Source organism: Pelobates fuscus, chromosome 3 (genome assembly GCF_036172605.1).
Source record: "Pelobates fuscus isolate aPelFus1 chromosome 3, aPelFus1.pri, whole genome shotgun sequence".
Taxonomy (NCBI): Eukaryota; Metazoa; Chordata; class Amphibia; order Anura; family Pelobatidae; genus Pelobates; species Pelobates fuscus.
The window spans coordinates 229,486,242-229,507,512 of record NC_086319.1 but is presented as its reverse complement, the minus strand read 5'-3'; the positions used below and the strand labels follow the sequence as shown (position 1 = coordinate 229,507,512).

General features: G+C 37.1%; 1 protein-coding gene across 5 annotated transcripts in view; it reads left to right on the top strand.

Moving 5' to 3' along the window:
• PCLO (piccolo presynaptic cytomatrix protein) overlaps positions 1–21,271 on the top strand; it is a 378,876-nt gene that overhangs the window by 248,148 nt on the left and 109,457 nt on the right. For all 5 annotated transcript variants that reach the window (XM_063448187.1, XM_063448188.1, XM_063448185.1 and 2 more), the window contains exons 5-6: positions 206–5,084; positions 5,455–7,433. In XM_063448187.1, coding sequence (XP_063304257.1) covers positions 206–5,084; positions 5,455–7,433 — 6,858 coding nt within the window. The remainder of the gene's footprint in view (positions 1–205; positions 5,085–5,454; positions 7,434–21,271) is intronic.

Genomic DNA, 21,271 nt, shown 5'->3' with positions numbered 1-21,271 from the left:
TAAGAATGTACTTTAATATACTCTTGTATAGTACCATATCATAGATTAGCACTTTTCTATCATTATTGATAAATGGAAGATGTGTTTCACTTGACCATTCCTAAATGTAACTAAATGAATAGTAACATTTTTAACTTTGGTTTTATTTTAAAAAGTGCATATTTTTCATGTATATAGAAACTGTAATTTTGTTTCTGTTTTCTAGGAGAAAGAAGATGACAAATCAGACACATCAAGTTCTCAGCAACAGAAAAGTCCACAAGGTCTAAGTGACACAGGCTATTCATCTGACGGTATATCTGGTTCTCTTGGTGAAATTCCAAGTCTTATTCCAAGTGATGAAAAGGATTTGCATAAAGAACAAACAAAATGTGTGTCTTTTTCACATGAAAATAGTCCATCAAGCCCTTCTGATTTAGCAAAGTTGGAAAGTACTGTTCTTTCAATTTTAGAAGCCCAGACAAACATACTCACTGATGACAAATCAAGAAAGAGCAGTGATTTGTACGGAATATATGGAGGACAAACTCAGGACAGAGTCAAAACCAAGATTTTACCAATGACACCAGAATCATTTAGTTCAGAAGAAGAAGAACTAGAGGATATTCAAGAAGAAGATGAAGAAACTATTGATGAAAATGGTAAAGGAGCATCACGGAAAAGTCATAAAGGCAATGTAGGTTCTGTAAGAGATAAGACTGCACGGAAAAGGCATGATTCATTGGATGATAGTAGTGAAAGCGAAAATTCCCCAGTCCCACAGAGAAAGAGAAGAACAAGCAATGGGTCATCAAGTAGCGATGACTATAAGCATGAAGATAGTCAAGGATCAGGAGATGATGAAGACTTTATTCGTAAGCAAATCATTGAAATGAGTGCCGATGAGGATGCATCTGGATCAGAAGATGAGGAATTTATTAGAAAAAAATTAAAAGAAATTAGTGGTACTGAAAATAAAAAAATAGAAGCAAAGGCAAAACCTGCAACGGTAAAGTGTAAGAGGTTAACAAAAAAAAGCAGTGCAAGTTATGATGATGATGGAACAAGGAGACATTCATGGCACCATGGGGATGAAGAAGATGAGGATGAAGAAACCTATGATGAAAGTCCAGAGCCAAAATACAGAGAAAGTAAAAGTCAAGAAAATGAAGAGCTTGCAGTAAGTCGAGGTCTTAGACGTTTTAAGACCATAGAACTAAATAGCACAATATCCAATACATATGCCGATGAATCTGCCAAACAACCTACAGTATTGTATTATGATGAAGAACCAGAGCTGGAGATGGAAAGTTTAACTGATTCTCCCGAAGATAGGTCACGAGAAGAAAGATCCTCTAGTCTGCATGCTTCAAGCTTTACTCCAGGCACATCACCTACTTCAGTATCATCGCTGGATGAAGATAGCGATAGCAGTCCAAGCCACAAAAAGATGTCAGGCGAAAACAAACAACAACGTAAAGCTAGACACCGATCTCACGGGCCAGTTCTTCCCACTATTGAAGATTCTTCAGAAGAAGAAGAATTAAGAGAAGAAGAAGAGCTTTTAAAAGAGCAGGAAAAACAAAGAGAACTTGAGCAACAGCAAAGGAAAAGTTCTAGTAAAAAATCCAAAAAAGACAAAGATGAGCTAAGGGCTCAGAGAAGGAGAGAAAGACCAAAGACACCTCCTAGTAATCTTTCTCCCATTGAAGATGCTTCTCCAACCGAGGAATTACGTCAGGCAGCTGAAATGGAAGAGCTTCACAGATCTTCATGCTCTGAATATTCCCCCAGCATTGAATCTGAACCAGAAGGATTTGAAATCAGCCCAGAAAAGATTATAGAAGTACAAAAAGTATACAAACTACCTACTTCAGTTTCTCTTTATTCTCCTACAGATGTATCAACAGTTGGAATGACAGAAAACAAGAATGGCCAAAAAAAAATAAAAAGTGCTGAGGCAGCATATGAAGAAATATTGTGTAAAGCAAAATTGTATCAACATGAAAAAGAAAGAGATGATGTTTTTGAAAAAGAACCACTATATGGAGGGATGCTAATTGAGGATTATATTTATGAGTCACTGGTTGAGGAAAATTTTGATGAAAGCTTAGATGCCAATATACTAAGTAGCCAAGACAATGTTTTTGAACACAAAGTAAGAGAGTTAAAGAATACAAAAGATGATATTTGCATTGACGTTGTCCCAAATATTGAAAATGAATGCTTCACAGCAGAGTCATTCCATTCTATTGTGCATCAAGAAGATATTGTTTCAAGTTCCTACATTGTTCCAGAAAGTCATGAGATAATCATTTTGGAGAGCACAGATGAAAAGCAACCACAAGAGTCTGATACTTGTTTGTATGATCTTATTGACTGCCAAACTATGCAACTAACACCAGGAGCCAGTCCAACTCAAACTCATTCTGAAATATGCCTGAAAACTGAATTTTTACCTTCAGTAACTATGGACATAAGCTCATCAGAAATTATTTCTTCAGTTCCTTCATTAGAGTCATCCTTACAATTATCAAATGCAATTTCTATTCCAGATGTTAAAATAACACAGCACTTCACAGCAGAAGAACAGGAAGATGATATGGCCACTGATTACAGTTCTCAAAATATATCAAATACTGCCATTTCAGAAAGTCCTGATAAATCAGTAAGTGAGGAATGCATTGTCAGTCCCTGTGATTCTTTCACAGATGAAAATGCATCATCGGAGATTATAAATATCAATCAACCTGCATTAAAGACATCATTTACAGAAGGAACACACATTGATTCTAGTTTACCAACTGATTACAAAGGAAACATTTCAAAATCTGTAATATCATTTTCACAAAATGATTCTCTAATATGTGCAACATCTACAACAGCTGGCCCCTCTACCAATCAGATCTGTTTTGATCCTGTGTCCATTATAAAGTCTGATGCAGGCAAAGAAACAACATCCGTGGATCATGTTATAATTTCAGTGCCTGATGTTTCACATTCAGCAGAGGTCGCAAGAAGAACTGATTTGTCTTTCTTTACAGAAGAACAAAGTATAACAGGGGCAATAAAAACCACAGATGTCATAACCAGGGTTTACATTCCCGAAACAAACACTGAGACACATGATTTTAAAAACTCAGCAATTTCTATCTATTCCTCAAACATTGCAGGCTCTAAACCTGTTGAATGTTTATTTGCAGACAAGCAATCAATAATGTCTGCAGCAACAGTTACAAATAGCATTACATCTGCCCCTAAATTGCCATCTGTGACATCTACAGTACCATCAGTTACATCTAAAATCAAATCATTGTTTAGAAGTAGTTCTTCAGATTCCTCTGTTCCTTTGACTACACCAACAACTACCCCACCACCACCACCACCTCCCCCACCATTACCACCACCCACACCACCTAAGCCAGCAGTATATTCAAAGAAGAGGCCAGCACCTAAAATCCCACTGGTGGGAAAAAGTACTGGGCCCAGCAATGGAATATCACAAGATGTACCACTTCTTAAAAATAATGCAACCACCATTTTAAAGCATCACCCACCTCCACCACCTGTCCCCCCCAAGCCATCTAATATCCCAGCTGGCTTAGTATTTAGTCACAGGCCAACTGAAGGCAGAATAACAAAACATGTGCTTTCAGAACACTTAATAGCTATGCAAAAGAAGCAAGAAGCACAGAAAATAACACAACCATCAACCTCCATCATGACTCTAAATTTGATTCCTTCAAATGAACACAAACTTCCTTCTCCTACATCACCACTTTCTCCCCATTCTAACAAATCGTCACCAAGGTTAACTAAACTGTCAATGGAAACATATGTTGTTATCACATTACCGTCGGAACCTGGAACTCCAACTGAAAATGTTGCAGCTCAAACAACAACTTGTTGGCCTCTACAAGCACCAGCTCAAGAAGAAGTTCCACACACAATGGAAACTATTTCATCTACAATATCTTACATGCAAGCTGATAGAATACAAACATCATCTGATTCTTATATTGCATCCAGTTTACTATCACAAATAATAACAGCAGATACTACCAAGGCAACAGATTCACTATCTAGAAGTTCTGTTTCAGATTTCAGCAATATTCCAACCAATTTACAAACAGGAAGAGGAATTACTGAGAAATCTAATTTAAAACAAATTGTAAAACCATCGGAATTCAATAATATAATTGATTTACGCACTTTGAGCAAGATAGATTATACAAGTGCTGATACAGAGATGGATAATTGTATGGATCTGTCTTCCACACCATTTGATGTGAAGCGTCACTCACAAGGGTCTTTCAGTCGACCAATAAGTGCTGTGCAGCCTGCTATTGTAAATCTTAGTAGTGTATCACCAGTAATATCTTCAGTTTCACTTGCTGCAGAAACAGTTACAGTAGTGACATGTGCAACAACTGTAAGTTATACGAGCAGTTTAGAAAATCTTGTTGATTTAGGAAGTTCAATGAAAGCCCCTTTAAAGCTGACAACATCAAAACAACATGAAGAGGGAAGCTGTGGCATTCCCGAGGAAGCAGAAGTGCCAATTAATCTATCATTGGGTACTCCAACACATTCAGTGATAGGTGCAACAACAACACAGGGTTCTTTTTCACCAAGTAATTTAACTAATGGGTGCACCGATGTTTACACTTCTCAAGAATCGGTAGATAGTGGAGTAGTCGATCTTAGTACCACTAAATCCCACAGAACAATGGTAACTGTAGATGAAACCACATCTGAAATTATTACTGAAATAATTGAAGATGATAAGCCTGTTGATTTGACAGCTGGGAGAAGGGCTGTGTGTTGTGATGTGGTATATAGATTGCCATTTGGAAGAAGTTGCATTTCACAGCAGTCATCCACCAATTTGCCTGAAGATCGTTTTGGTTACAGAGATGACCATTATCAATATGATCGTTCAGGGATTTCTGGCTTCAGAGGTGTTGGAGGTATGAAACCTTCAATGTCTGATACAAATTTGGCAGAAGCCGGACTTTTCTTATACAAAAGTAAAAACACTTTTGATTATCTTACTGGAGTATCTGAAGCTGCAGTAGATCTTACTTCTGGGAAAATGACTACAGGTCAGTATGATGTGCCAGCAGATCTTTCTTTGAAATGTGATTATGGTGTACCCCATCTCATATCAGGATGACATTTTGATTTTGTTTTGTGTCATTTTTGTATTTTTATTTTTTGTGGGACATTGTGGCAAAGTATTTTTCAGTACTGGTGTATTTTATTTTCATTTTTATGTATATGTTTTGCTGACAGGTTCATGCATGTGCCTGCATGTTCCAAATATGATTTTGCTTCATGTGAAAAGTAAATCATTAACCTGGAGATTTGCATGCAATTTTATCCATTTATTTCATCAAGATTGGATGGCTCTCCGATCCACAAAGCAGCATTATTTTTTAAGAATTGGACTATAACTATGCCCTATGCTTTCAGGTGAGGCTTTGGATTACCAAATCAAGAACACAGGTGCTTATCCAGAGACACGGCAAGTTATTTCTGGAATTGGAATAAGTGCCCCCCAGTATTCACAAGCACGAATGACTATGTCCATAGTGTCACCATACAGCATGGGGAGTGTTTTAAGGTCGTCAAATGGAGTTGTATATTCCTCAGTTGCAACTCCAGTTCCTTCGCCATTTGCAATCACCACACAGCCTGGATCCATTTTCAGCACAACAGTAAGAGATTTGTCTAGTTTTGTTACTAGTGGAACAGACACTGTTATATCAAGCCTAAGCCAGAGTCAACCACAGCCCAGACCATATAGTATGCTAAATACAACTACAAGTGATGTGAATGAGGCAATGACTGTTGCTGAATCTGGTATGCAATCATTCCCAGTCGAAGTTACAGCTACCACCTCAGCTGACCTGATTTCTATTTTAACAAGTGAATCAGAATCTTTTTCAGAACTAACAGAAGATGAATCAACTTTTGTCTTCCCATCTGAAGATGGAAAACAGCAGCAGCTTAATTTTCAGCGTGAACTTCTTGAATTAGAAAAGCTCAAACAACAACGATTAGCTGAGGAATTAGAATGGGAACGGCAGGAAATTCAAAGGTTCAGAGAACAAGAAACAATAATGGTACAAAAGAAACTAGAGGAATTGCAGTCTATGAAACAGCACCTACTACTTCAACAAGAAGAGGAGCGACAAGCTCAATATATGATGAGGCAAGAAACATTAGTTCAACAACAACTACACCTTGAACAAATTCAGCAGCTTCAACAGCAACTTCACCAACAGCTGGAGGAACAAAAATTATGCCAGATATACCAGTACAATTATGATCCTAATGAAACTGCACCTCCTCAGACATCTTCAGACCAAGTTATTTTGGAAACTCAATTTGGGGCACCTGAAGATGGCCAGTTCTGGACTAGTGATCCACACACAACAACTGCAGTATCATCAGCTGCATCAGGTGAAGCATGGTATGCTGTCCAGTCAGATGGAATTACTCAATATATTTCTAGACCTGGCATCCTGAACTCTGTTTCAGAAATGTCTCTTAAAGAGATTGATATAAATGATGAAAGGCAAATGAAAAAAAGGAGTTCCATGCCAAGACTGTGTGGTATGTATGATGAATTAGAAGGGACTATCCAAGAAGAGCCAAGATCTTACAAATTAATAGTAGATAGTGGAGTACAAACTGATGATGAAGATGGAGGGGAAAATGCTTTTACAGGCAGGAGAAGGAGATCAAAGAAGGGTGTTGACACAAGTGTTCAAACAGATGATGAGGACCAAGATGAGTGGGATATTCCAACAAGGTCCCGTAGAAGATCCCGTGCAGGAAAATATAGTGAGGGAAACACTGATGCAGAAAAGGCTAGGCAGTTTTCTAAAGTCTCTAGCATAGCTGTACAGACTGTTGCAGAAATGTCAGTGCAAACTGAACCACTTGGAAAAATAAGAACACCATCTATAAGAGCTAGGGATGATGTAAAAATTGAAATTATTAAACATATTTCTGCACCGGAAAAAAGTATTAAAGGAGACAGCTTGGGATGTCAAACAGAAGGTGAATCTGACAATCTGAGTCCCCAATATTTGACTGATATGTCTCAAAAAGACAAAAGACGCCCAACTCCTTTAGAAATAGGTTATTCAGCTCACCTTCGTGCAGAATCTTCTCTGCAGGTGGCACCTTCCCCTCCAAAGTCCCCCAAAGTTCTTTATTCGCCCATTTCACCTGTTTCACCTAGCAGTGCTATAGATTCAGCCTTTGTTCCTTATGAAAAAACAGTAGATGATATTAGCTGCCGTGCTGATATAAACCAAGCTCCACCTCCGAGTCCAAAAACAACAAAAGTTATGCAACGTTCCATGTCTGATCCAAAGCCTTTAAGCCCCACTGCAGAAGACCCTGCAAGGACACAGTTCCAGTATTCAGATGGGTACATGGTAAGCATTTACTTTTACTTTGGCTTTTACTGAAAGTGAGTATATTATCTATATATCTAAATTGAGTTTTATGTTGTATAACCGGTTTAGTAATGCAGACTAGCTTAATTCAAAGATAACTCAGAAAACATGATTGCATGTTTATGACATAATGTATACACATATGATTTTGATAAACCATTAAAACCACTACTTAGCAATGTTAATTCGAGACTTAGTTGTTTGTTTGTTTTTTATTCGATGTCAAAAATAAATGAATTCTAAAAATTGTTCAATAACACTGTTTGATATGTTCAGACATTAATTTTTAAACAACGTTTTCTAGCACAGTCCTTTAATAAATAAAAACAATGGAGTGTCCCTTCCATAACTGAACTATTTAATGCCATATATATGTATTCACATGATGCTATTAAATACATTCTTTTTTTCCAGTTTTGCTTATTCAGTCATACTGAAAAGTGAGCTCCCAATCTCATGTACACTAAAGATACATTTTACTCTGAATTTCAAAGAATTGCAAAATGAAATATAGACTGCTATTTATCTTGCTCTCTGCTCCAGCACCGCTGTTAACCTGGCAGAGATATAGAGCTCTTATTAGTCCTTTTGTCAGGGTTACCCCTATCTCCTTACAGTACAAAAGGCAATGTGACATAAAATATATTCTTGCAGCCAAGGGAAAGGAAAGAGAGAGATAATTTGAGCCACACTACAGGGCTGCTGTGCCATGTATTATACAGATATCTGAATTTTTAGCAAGTAATTATAAATTGCTTATGTAGACATTATACACAGTAATTATTTTAATATATGTATGTCAATTTATGGATTCATTATCCCCAAAAATGTTTTGGTTCCATACAAATACCCATAAGTAAATTATTTGGCTTACTTTATTTTTCTATGTTTGTCACAACAGCTCTATGCTTCAAAATTGTAATTTAACTCCTACACTAATATTTCACACAACATATATTATGTAAATATTTTGTATGCCCTCATTTTAAAGAGATCTGAAAATACCCCCTATACTCAAATAATAAGTGCGGGAGAATGTGAATTAATAATATTTAGTAGGTGTTACACTGATCAGCCACAATATAAAGTTACTGACAGATGAAGTAAATAACATTGATTATATCATTATAATAGCACCTGTCAAGGGGTGGGATATTTTAGGCAGAAAGTGAACAGTCAGTTCTTGAATTACCTGTGTTGAAAGCAGGGACAATGGGCAAGCAAAAAGGTCTGAGTAACTTTGACAAAGGCCAAAGAGCGATGGCTAAACGACTGGGTCAGATCATCTCCAAAACAGCAAGTCTTGTGGGCTGTTCTCAGTATGTAGTGGTTAGAACCTAGCAGAAATGGTGCAAGGAAAGACAACCAGTGAACCGGCATCAGGGTCATGGGTGCTCGAGGCTCATTGATGCACGAGGGGGAGTGAAGAATAGCCCTTTTAGTCGATCACACAGGAGAGCTACTGTATCGTAAATTGATGAAAAATCTAATGTTTGGTATGATAGAATGTATCAGAACACACAGTGCTTCACATTTTGCAGCACATGAGGCTGCATAACCACAGACTGGTCAGAGTACCCATGATAACCCCTGCCCACCTCTGAAAGTACTTTCAATGGGGATGTGAGCATCAGCAGTGGACCATGGAGCAATGGAAGAAGGTCGCCTGGTCTGATGAATCACATTTTCTTATAGATCCCGTGCATTGTTTACACGGAAGATGACAGCAGGATGGACTATGGAAAGTTGGCAGGGTGGCAGAGGCATTGCTATGCTCAGTGCACAATGTTCTGCCATATGCAGAAATCTTTCAGTAAAATGAAAAAATGAAAGCAGTTGAAGATGAGTATATGTGATAAATCACTTTACATTATTAGTATTATCAAAATATATTTAACAGACATTTGAGTGTTTAAATTACATTTTATTTTGGAGTAAAAGGAGATGGTAGATCATTATTTGTATAAACTTACTAATTTGGATTTCCCTTGGCCCTTGATTTGGAGGGGACTATAGACTCTATTCCATTGGCCCTTCACTTGAAAATAATGGGAATTCTGTGGATTCTTTTTTTGTGTTCCATCTCATTATTGAGGGATCTAATGAACAACAGCAAATTATTTTCTCAACACTGACCAGACATGATGTGAAGTATAGGGAGGCAACTTTATATATTTTTGCCTACTTTCTCTATTTCTCAAATTGAGGCATGTGACCTTAAAATCCATTAATTAATTAATCAACCAACCTTGCACTGTTTTAGGAGCTGGTCACAAGATTTAGCAATTCAGCAATTTAGCAAACAGCTGGCTTGCTGCTTTAGCAAGACTGCAACTTTTCTAGCTGCCCCCAATTTTAAGTGGCCTGATCAATGTGGGTTGTCGCAACAAGTAACAACTGGATTTTTGGTTGCAATTTGAAGATTTTCACATTTCAGCTAGTGTTGCTCAAATTGGTATAAATTGACTGTTAATGGATAGCTCTGTAAATACAGATCAAGCTGCAAATATTTAGATTTGAGTTTTAAAAACAATTATATTTTAATTTTAATCGATAAATCAATATAAAAAGTAAAATCACTTTTTTTTTAAAGCAGAGAGTTGTATAATTGTTACCTTAATAACCTAAATAAATTCTCCATGATTTAATTTATTTAATATTTTTTGGCTTATTTCCTACTATTTACATTTTATATAAATCAGTTGATAAACTAGAAACATAAAGATGTTGCACCGCATGGTTTTCTGGATTAGAGATAATATCTCCTGAAATAATAATCCCACTCAGAACTACTGATTTATTATTATTGAGCAATAACAATACTAATCTGCCTGTAGATATTTATTTATCTTTAATAGAAGAAATGACAAGATCACTGCAAGTATGACTGCAAACTGATTTTAGCGTAAATGAATTAATATCATATATATTGATAAAAAAAATAATTTTGGATAGTTGAAAAGTTTTTAGAGAATTTTGTTGGAATTACATCTCATCTAAACCAAAGCATTTAAAAGGCAAGAATGAGGAAATGAAATGTATCCAAACGGTCACTCCATGACACTATTGGACCATATGTATATCTCTATTTTACTAGAAGAAGAGGTTCATAATTTACTACACCTTAGCCACCCCAGACTTAAAATAGTGCCTCTTGCATGCTCACCGGGTTTTTGTCAATTCCTTAGAGATAATTTGGTACAATATCACACTTTTAAGATTTAATTCATAAATTATATTTTTTAATTAACGCTTTAATTGTGTATCTCCCAAGCGGAATGGGGTTTGTCAGTGAATGTGTGTTTCTATCAATGAGTGTGTGTTTCTGTCAGTGTGTGTGTGTATCTGTCTGTCAATGAATGTGTGTGTGAGTATGTGTGTGTGTCTGTCAGTCAAAGTGTGTGTTGGACTTAAACAGGAAGAGGTGCAGCCTTGACAGGAAGGAGTGGGGCAAATTTAGATTAGTAGATGCACGGGTTTAGTCATGCCTAGGGCAGCACAAAACCAAAATATACCATTGCCTGTGTACAAGTGTAAGTGCCTGCTTTTGCCCATCTGTACGCATAGGTGCCTGTGTATGACTATCTGTGTGTTTGTCTGTGTCTGTGTGATGTATATCAGTATGTGTGTCTATGAATGTATATAAATGTGTATGTGTATATGAATGTGAATATGATTATTGCGAAGGAGTGGGTGCCAAAATACATTTCTGCCCCAGGTTCCAAGAAACCTAGGTACACCTCTGCTCCCTATGTGGGAGGGACAGTCCCTATTTTGGGCCCAAATCTATCTGTCCCTCTTTTACATCATAATGTCCCTCTTTTCTAGGAGCTCCACATATATACCTGCATGTACAACAGAGCTCCACAGCCATAATTCTAACAGTAGTACATCTTTAAACTACACTAAATATGTTTAGAACTCAGCCTGTGCAAATAAGATAATTTTTTCTTCTTCTACATAACATTTTAGTTACATAAATGGTTATTTACCAGTACAACTCCATTCCTGGCCACACCCCTACTCACATCTCTAAAATTAAAGGCATCTTATAGTGCAAGGAAAACAAAGCAGTGTATACATTTTAGGTTCAATTCTCTTATTTATTTTTTGTCTATGGATTCTTCCGACATTCAGATCCTGTTTGCTTTAGTAAAATGTAATTTTACTTACTGAATGTCGGACAAACTTTAATCTCCATGGCGCAAAATAGTTAACAGCAGCAAGTTAAAAAATGTGGACAGTACTTGCTAGCCTGCTGCCACATTAAAATGTGAAAATAAGGTTGGGAGGTTGGGGTTGGGATTATAGCTACTAAACATTAAAACCGAGTTACTGGCCAGCCATTGCTATGTAATTGCTAGAAAGGCACCATCCCATATGGGATGGTCCTGTAAAGTAACAAGGAGGGCATGATTTTCCCATGATCCCACCATTGTTCATCAGGTGGGGGACAGTCATTTAATAATTGGTGTAGACAGACTACATCCTTATTCCCCCTACCCCCACCACAATCAGCTGATGGGACTACATATTATTAAGGGTGGAGCCTAGGGTGACAGCTGGCAGCTCTAATTATAAAACAAGTGAGATACATAATAACCTAACCATCTCCATGAATAGGTGGTGGATGGTGTCTCTAATTATAATGAAAGTGTCGCCCTCAAACCCCACCTATAGGTGACAGACGGGGCTCTAATTATAATACAGTGGGAGCCTAGTGTCAACCCCTAGCCAAGAAAGTAGATGGGCATGCTTTCCTACACTTTGCTTGATCAGTCAGGTCACTCTTACTGTTTCATGAGGATGAATGACGTCAGGCAAGGAAAATCGATACCCAATGATATAAAGCAGGTTAGTTTTAGAATTTACTTATTTTTTTAAACATTAGGGGTCTGTACACCTCAGGGAGGGCTACTCTAACCAAAACCATTGCTTTATGAAAACACTGAGTCTTGGTTAAAGTAACCAATTAAGAATAGCAGTGCACATACCAAGTGTCAGTGGTGGTATGGTCAGGCTTTCAGCATCAGGAATTACACCACAATGATGTGCACCTAGAATGGCGCAGCAGTTGACATCTGAAACACATTTGGAGACATGCTACAGCCAGCCAGGAGTGCAATTATGATTCTAAAATGACGACTGTACTTTGGAGAGAGTGTTTTTTTTTTATTATTTTTGTTTTATTTACCCATCATAGATACAAAGACTCTTTATCTGATTATTGTCTATATGCATGACTGCAAATAAAGATGTGATTCACATCCCCAACAATGTGCCATGGCATTCCAGAACTGACATGAGGACAGATTGAACAGGAGCCAAAAAGGAGTTTGTCTTACTGGATTTACTGCCATTTTATTCTACTTTTGTATCATTTAAATTACATTTATTATTATTTCTTTTTTACTTTTATAATTTCTTTCACTTTTTAAATTTCTTCAATGTAATATGTTCATTACTTTACAATGGGTGGACTAACAAACATGTAATTGTAAACAGACAAGTTGGATGCACAGGAACATAGGGGTTGAGGGCCCTGCTCAATGAGCTTACATGCTAGAGGTAGTATGGGTAAAGTAAAACAAAAGGTAAGGATAGTATTATAGAAGCAATGGCAGTTGCAGGAGAGGAATCTATTAACAGTTTAATGCATAGGCTTTTGTGAAGAAGTGAGTTTTTAATGATTTTTTTTGAAGGAGTGGAGACTGGGTAAGCATCTAATGGAGAAGGGAAGAGAATTCCACAGGAGCAGTGCAGCCGTAGATGAGTCTTGAAGGCGAGCATCAAATGTGGAAGTACAAACAGAAGATTGACATAAGTCTTTGCTAGCATAGGGGCCTAGATGGACATACTTGTGTATGAGAGAAGAAAGATAGGTGGGAGTAGCATTAGGCAGAGATTTGAAAGCAAGAACCAGAATTTTAAATTGAGCTCTATATCATATGGGAAGCCAATGTAGGTACTGACAAAGGGGTGAGGTGTGGGAGGCAGACAGGAAGATGAGCCTTGCCGCTGCATTCTTTATAGGTTGTGATGGTGCAAGTTAGGAGCACGCAAGACCACTGAGAAGTGAATTGCAATAGTCAAGGTGAGAAAGAACAGTGGCAAGGACCAGCACCTTAGTCACATATGGCGTTAAGTAGGGGTGGATGCACGCAATGTTTTTGAGATGGCAGGATTTGGCGATCGACTGAACATGAGGGGTGAAGGAGAGGTAGGAGTAAAATAGAACACCTAGGCAGCGAGCCTGCATGGTGGAGCTAATAATAGCGTTGTGGACTTGGAGACAGACAGACACAGGAGTAGCAACACTTGAGGGAGAAAAGGCCAGAAGTTCAGTTTTGGACAAGTTGAGTTTAAGGAAGTGGGCAGCCATCCAATTAGAAATAGCAGAGAGGCAGTCAGAGACACTAGTCAAGAGGGGCAGGAAGAGATCAGGAGATCAGGTGGCTCTTGACTTTGTAAGGCCTTAGGCAAAACTCAAACATGAGGCCCCCACTAACACCCAAAGAGACAAAATAAATAGGGGTTGCATTGTCTTTGTAAGGTGCTGTAGTTTTATTGAAGGATGTATTCATTGCTGTATTCATTGTTCAGAGGCTTGCCTTGTTGCGGTTCCCTGTGCCGCTGTGATGTGAGCTCTCTGACTGAAGTTATGACATAATTTGCACACTTAATTTGCAGTAAATAAATGCAATTAGCAAGAATGCTAATCGTTTATACACGACTGCAGGATATGGTTCAGAAGACCCGACATATGAGTCTGGCCTTAGGTGATTTAGGTAGCCGCGAGGCCTCAGCCAGCGCAAGGCCTTAGTTGCCTAATTAGAGAGCCGCCTCTGAGGAGAGGACAGATAGATTTGCATGTCATCCACATAGAAATGATATTGGAGAATATTCATCTTTAATTAAAGTATTTTACCCAGCCATGATATCTCCAGCTCCCTCCATCTGTCCATTTCTGGCCAGACTTTTGCCAAGTTACACGCATGCATGTTCGACAGATTTTTGGTTAAGCTAATGCCCAAGTAAGCCACATGTGATTCACTCCACTCAAAATTGAAGGCATCCCTCAGACCATTCATGACAGGCCGTGAAAAACAAAAGGACCAAACCTGCATCTTAGTTTTGTTGAGTTTATTATAGGAAACATCCCCAAATTGTTTTAACATGTGCATCAAGGAAAGAGATTCTGGGTTCCTTAAAGACAAAATGATATAGTCTGCAAAGAGCCAAATCTTATGAGTCTTCGGGTCATTCCTAATTAGTTCAGCCAGGGGTTCCATAGCCAGAATAAATAATAAAGGGGACAGGATACAACACTGTCTCATACCATTAGTAAGTGGAAACCTTTCTGAGATGAAACCCGTGGCCGACACTCAGAGCAAATATTGCATTGACTAGAGAAGTCTTAAAACCAAATTTAAACAAAACCTTTTTCAAGTATCCCCAGTGTATTCTATCGAATGCCTTCTCTGCGTCCAATGAAAGAAGCAGAGAAGGTGCACGATCTGTTCTAATTTGATGAATAAGATTGATAAACCTCCTAGTGCTATCTGTGACTTGTCTATTCTAATTTAATGAATAAGATTGATAAACTTTCTAGTGCCATCCATGGCTTGTTGAGCAATGAAATAAGACAAAAATTAGCACATTTATTTGCATCCTTACCGGGATTTGGAAGAGTCACAATCTGGGCGCACAGTGCTTCACAGGGCATCCCACCTTTATTCCAATATGAGTTAAATATCCCAGTTAAGTGTGGGGACAAAATAGTAGAAAAAGTCCTATAATAATGCATGGTAAAACTATCCGGCACCGGTGCCTTACCAGTAGGAGTATTATTAATTGCCTCCAACACCTCATTGTGGGTTATAGCCAAATTTAGAGTCTCCAGTTGATCTTGGAACATTTTTGGTAGATTAATTTTATTTAAAAAACATCTAATTGTGTCCAAATTATGAATATTATCCAGAAAATACTATACTTTTTTAAGGGCCATCCCACTGTCCATCCCACATTCCTTTTTTAAGAAACTTAATTTGGTTATAATGAAATATATTTAGTCAGGTAAACCTAGTAGGATCAAATTGTCTATATTACAACATCTCAGAGCGAATGGTGGTTTGGCTGTACCTGATTTTCAAAGTTATTATTTTTCAACGAATGCCGCACAGGTCTTTAAGTTTAATTTGACTGCCGATCTACCTCAGTGTTATTAATTGAAAAAGAAAAGTTACTTCCATATTCAATTAAAGAACTGTTATGGTTATCTCATAATTTGTGCCCTAAAATCAGGAAAATACTTCCAACAACCAGGAAAACATTAAAGACTTGGGATATAATGTTAAGGTAGATAAAGGGAACAGGTTTTTTGGTCCAGGGCCATGCCAGTGTCCATTTTGAAATATGATACTCCTGGAGTTGATGTTGATTTCTGGGGGTCCCTCTCTCTACATAATCTGGATGATTTTTTTTTCTAAAAAAAATCATTGTTACCATTTTACAAATTCAAATTAAAACATGATTTAGAAGATTCAGATGCTACTAAATATGAGATTGTAGTTACCAGATTAAGCAAGATATTTGAAGTCCCAACGCTTGACCAAAAATATACTCATTTAGAGAAGTCCCAAATAGAAAAAAATGATATTGATCACCAAGAGATCCACTATGAAGTTTTAAATCGGTGGTATCTGATTCCATCCAGGCTCAGGAAATATACCCTAATTCTACAAAATATCTGCTGGCGTGGCTGTGGGCAAACAGGCACATATTCCCATATGAGGTGGCATTATCCACGTTTACAATTATTTTGGAAGAATGTACATACAGTAATCAGATACATACAGTAATCGGATATTACTCCTTCTGTTGTGACTTTGACTCCAGAACTATGTTCATTCAAGTTATTTCCTGAAAACTTTACCAACGTAGATAAGATAAAAAAACAAACAAAAAGAAACGGGGAAAAATATCCATCCATTATAAAATTGATAACATATGTTTTATGAAGAACACTACATAGTATCAAATAAGGTGTAAAAGCACTTTACATGTATCGGTGATAAATAGTGTACAAACAGTTGCATATACAAACAGAACAAGAGTAAAAGAAGAGGCACATAAACTACAATCCGGGAAAAATTTCCTCATAAAGAGTGTTTTCATTTGACATTATCCTCCCATATGTTCCAGTGGTAGTGACCACTATGGTAATACCACGTTATTGGAGGTTTGATGTAATTCCTGCTACTAAAGAGGTATTAACATTGGCCTTAGGGCATAAGTGCATGCATCTCAGATTGCCATCAAACACAACAGAATCATTAACTTAAAGCTGGAACATATGGGAGGATAATGTCAAATAAAAACACTCTTTATGAGGAAATTTTCCCGGATTGTAGTTTATGTGCCTCTTCTTTTACTCTTGTTCTGTTTGTATATGCAACTGTTTGTACACTATTTATCACCGATACATGTAAAGTGCTTTTACATCTTATTTGATACTATGTAGTGTTCTTCATAAAACATATGTTATCAATTTTATAATGGATGGATATTTTTCCCCCTGTTTCTTTTTGTTTGTTTGATTTATATATAGTCTTATTCTTTATTCCATATATATCATTGTTTTACAATGATTACTATTATTAAAAATGAAAACATTTCAATAAAATATATTTGACAAAATATGATATTGGAAGCCAAAAGAGCTGATGAGTTCACCAAGGGAGGCAGTATAGATTGAGTAGGGGAGATGAGGCAGAGCCAGAGAAAGAAACACTGTTATAGCGCTGGGAGAGGTAGGAGGAGCACCAGGAGAGAGCAATATCTTGTAGACTGAGATTACGGAGGATGAGAAGAAGCTGTTGATGATCAACAATCTCAAAAGCAGCGGAAAGATCAAGGAGAATTGGGATAGAATAGTGGAATAGAATATAATATGTTTTATAAAAATGTATCAATAAAAACTATTTGAAAAGAATTGCAAATGTACGTAAATAATAGCCCATAGCAACAATATAAACCTACAATGTATTTTGTAGTCTGTGCTAAATAATTTCTCCACCCACATCAAAAATATAGCAGAGACTATCTGATGACCTACATTTTTGCAAAGAGTTTTTTCTAGCACATTGAATAATGAAGATAAAAAAATGCACTGCACCCAGTAAAATCATAGCAGCTTCAACTTTACAAGCAGACAATGTTAATCATTATTTATAGTGAAATGTCAGTTTTTTGGTTTATTAAAGGATCACTATAGGGTCCGGAACACAAACATGTATTCCTGACCCTATAGTGTTAAAACCACCATCTAGCCCCCCTGGGCCCATAATGCCTCCATAAATATAGCAAAATCTTACTGTATTAATGCCTGAAGCTGTAGATCTGCCTCAGAAAAACAAGCTGTCTGCTGACATCATCAGAAGTGGTAGCCTGATTCAATCACAATGCTTCCCCATAGGATTGTCTGAGACTGACAAAGAGGCAGATCAGGGACAGAGCCAGCATGATTCAAACACAGCCCTGGCCAATCAGCATCTCCTCATATAGATGAATTGAATCAATGAATCTCTAAGAGAAAAGTTCAGTGTCTGCATGCAGAGGGAGGAGACACTGAATTTGTGGATGCATTTTAGGCAGCCATGACCCAGGAAGGACGTCTAACAGCCATCGGAGGAGGGCCAGTGAAGTTATCACTAGGCTGTAATGTAAACACTGCACTTTCTCTGAAAAGACAGTGTTTACAGCAAAAAGCCTGAAGGTAACGATTCTACTCACCAGAACAAATCCAATAAGCTGTAGTTGTTCTGGTGACTATAGTGTCCCTTTAATAAAAACAATAATTATTATTATAGATATAATATTAGCTAGTTATGCTGTGACAATGTATGTTACTAATGTTAACCCAACGCAACTGAATTCTAACTAGGCTGCTCTGCCTTAAAATGCCTAGGCCAATTATTTTATCCCAGTCCAAACCTGATGTTCACAGTATTGTAGCTACTATGAATATATGAAATTAAATCTATAGAGAAAGCATAGAGAGGTCTATTGACCCATCTGGTCTGCCAATTCCTAAAGTAAAAAAAACATATGTTTTCTCTTCATTGGTTTAATTATTTTTTATCAAGGACTCTAGTGTGCCTTTTCCGGGCATTCTTGAAATCTTGTTACCCTTACAATTTATTGGCTGTTTATATAGTAAAAGTAACAGAACTATACCATAATTGATTATTTCTGTAAGGGAAAAAAACATGCAAACGTCCTGACCCAAAACAAGATGGCAACATGTAATTGTGAAAGTAATATTAGTTCAAACAGCAGGGTTGAAATTACCTTTTGCCCCGTGGGGCAAAGAACAAGAAAATACAGTTATAGTAATATTGCAAGAAGCACTAAAACTGGCAGTAAATTATAGTGAGAGTAGTGCCACTCAGAGCATACTTTGTAGAGCTGGGTACACTAACTCATTATTTTGAGGTTTATACCATTTGGAGAAGAAGAGCTGGCTGAATATGATTGTAAGAGCAGTGCCACGCATGCAGCAAAGCTGCATGGTTGTGATAACGGAACCTTCCCTTATATGTTATGTTATTTTATGTATATTCAGTGCTGCAATCAGAACTTTTGGGCTCTTTATAAAAAAACCATAGGCTAGGCACACTACCAGGAACCACGATACACATAGATACATATGCACAAACATACACACTCACATGCATTCCCAGACACAGCCATACACACAGCCAAAAAATAGACACTGTAAAATAGACAGTTCCAGATACATAAAACACTGATTCACAAATAGTGCAACACGCACTGCCATACACATGTAAAGACTGCCATAAACACAGATATTAGGCTCTGTTTTAGCCACCCTCCTTTTTGCCAACCTTTGTGCCAGAGGAGGTTGGCTTCCTTGGGGTCCTGTGAGACTGCTTACTATTCTGGGAATCAATGGGGGTAGACAACACCGCCCGTGAAGGAGCCAGCTGTGCTTTTAATCCTGAATGCGGTCTTGCCATAGAGCTGTGTACACTGCCCCAATAGGACAGCATAGCACTAACGTGCCCCAGGACATAATGGAGTACTGGCTGTAATCCACTGATGACATCCTTGTAAATACTTTTATGGAATTTTCTACCCTTGTTATCATTTATTTTATTTTTGTTGTGCATGTTCATTTATCTTATGTACTTATTTATAATTTTCCATATCATTAATAAGGCTTTCTAGTGTTGTAATTTTGCAATATTTCCAGGTCAATTAAAATGGGACACACCAAAAAATGCTATCTTATAACTGGTGTAACTTTTCTTCTGATTAGAGATAAATCACTTCATAGGAAAATACATAAACCACATGCTATTTATTGGCAAGAGGATTGTTCTAGTCCAATTCAATCATTTAGAGCAAAGTTAAGAATAACATGACATTGGTCATTTTGAGGTTAATAGTGGCAGGAGATGACTATTGCCTTGGTCAATATTCAGTTTAATGTTCCAGAATATTAGTAATGTGTCAAAAACCCTGAAGTGTACATGGGCCAGTAGATGTCAAAAACACATTCCACATGTGTTGATAAAAAGAGCCAGGAATTGACCTAAGTCTTGGCCCTAAAGGGTTAAGTGAGCCAGGGGGTGCCTGAAAAGGATAAAACCCAAGCCCCCTCCCACCCCCGACCTCTCCCCCCCCTCCCCCCAACAAAAAAAAACAGAAAAGACCGTTGACCATAACTATTCCCTTTGTGCTAATAAGTGTTCGTGCGGTAGGGATGAAATATTATAAAAATGTTGTTTACCTATTACTTACTTTTTGATTGTATAATCTACACCAAAAATCCTAACCTGATGTGACTAAATTACAATAAATAAATCCCAGAATCACAAAATAAAGTAAACATTTGTGCCATAGTACTCTGATAGACAAGCCTAGTTTTTCAGTATTTATGGATGCAAACAGGGACACATTATTGCAGATGTGATTAAAAGGGCTGCAAAACCTACACCTATGATGGGAAAACCAATTCACATGATGAGATAACTGTCCTTTTATGAGTATTAAACAATATGTGGTATAGAATTATATTCAACTGTGTATTGCAGTTAAAAAACAAACAAGCAAGATTATGTTTCTTGTAGCTTCTTTATGCTTAGCTGGATCTCTTAGCCGGAGTCATAATTAGTCATGTCATATTGAATTAACAACTTCTGACCACAACATTTAACATTTTAGAGCAGAAACACGAGCAGTCAGTTATCCGCAGACCTTTATTAGTTTACTAATCTTCATAAAATATGATTTATCTATATTAATAAATGGTTGTGTAATCCAACAGTGGGAGAGAACAGTTACTGATAAAAAAAATAAAATATCCACTGTAACTGCAAATTTCATACGCACATCTTTAGTCAACATTTTGCAATTAGATTCACAAATCTACCTCTTCAGGATCAGACAGACATGTAAAGACTAATATGAATTGCATATCATTATGCAGCAGATGCACATGCTCTATTTAGAACAGTATTTTAAAGCACAGTAATGTGAAACACTGTTAAAGTATATTTATAACTGTGAAAGTCTTTGTAACTTAGAATTAATGGTGATTACACTTTAACTGCAGAGGGTGTGAATTGCCATTAGACAATCTTTAGTCGTATTAGCTAAATTGGAAATCTAGTGAACTATAGAATTGTTAATTATAGTATACTTTTTGAATAGATCAGTTATGAAGTATTATGAGTTGATTCATAATAACGATTTGATCTAAAGGTGAATACCAGTATGTTCTAATATGC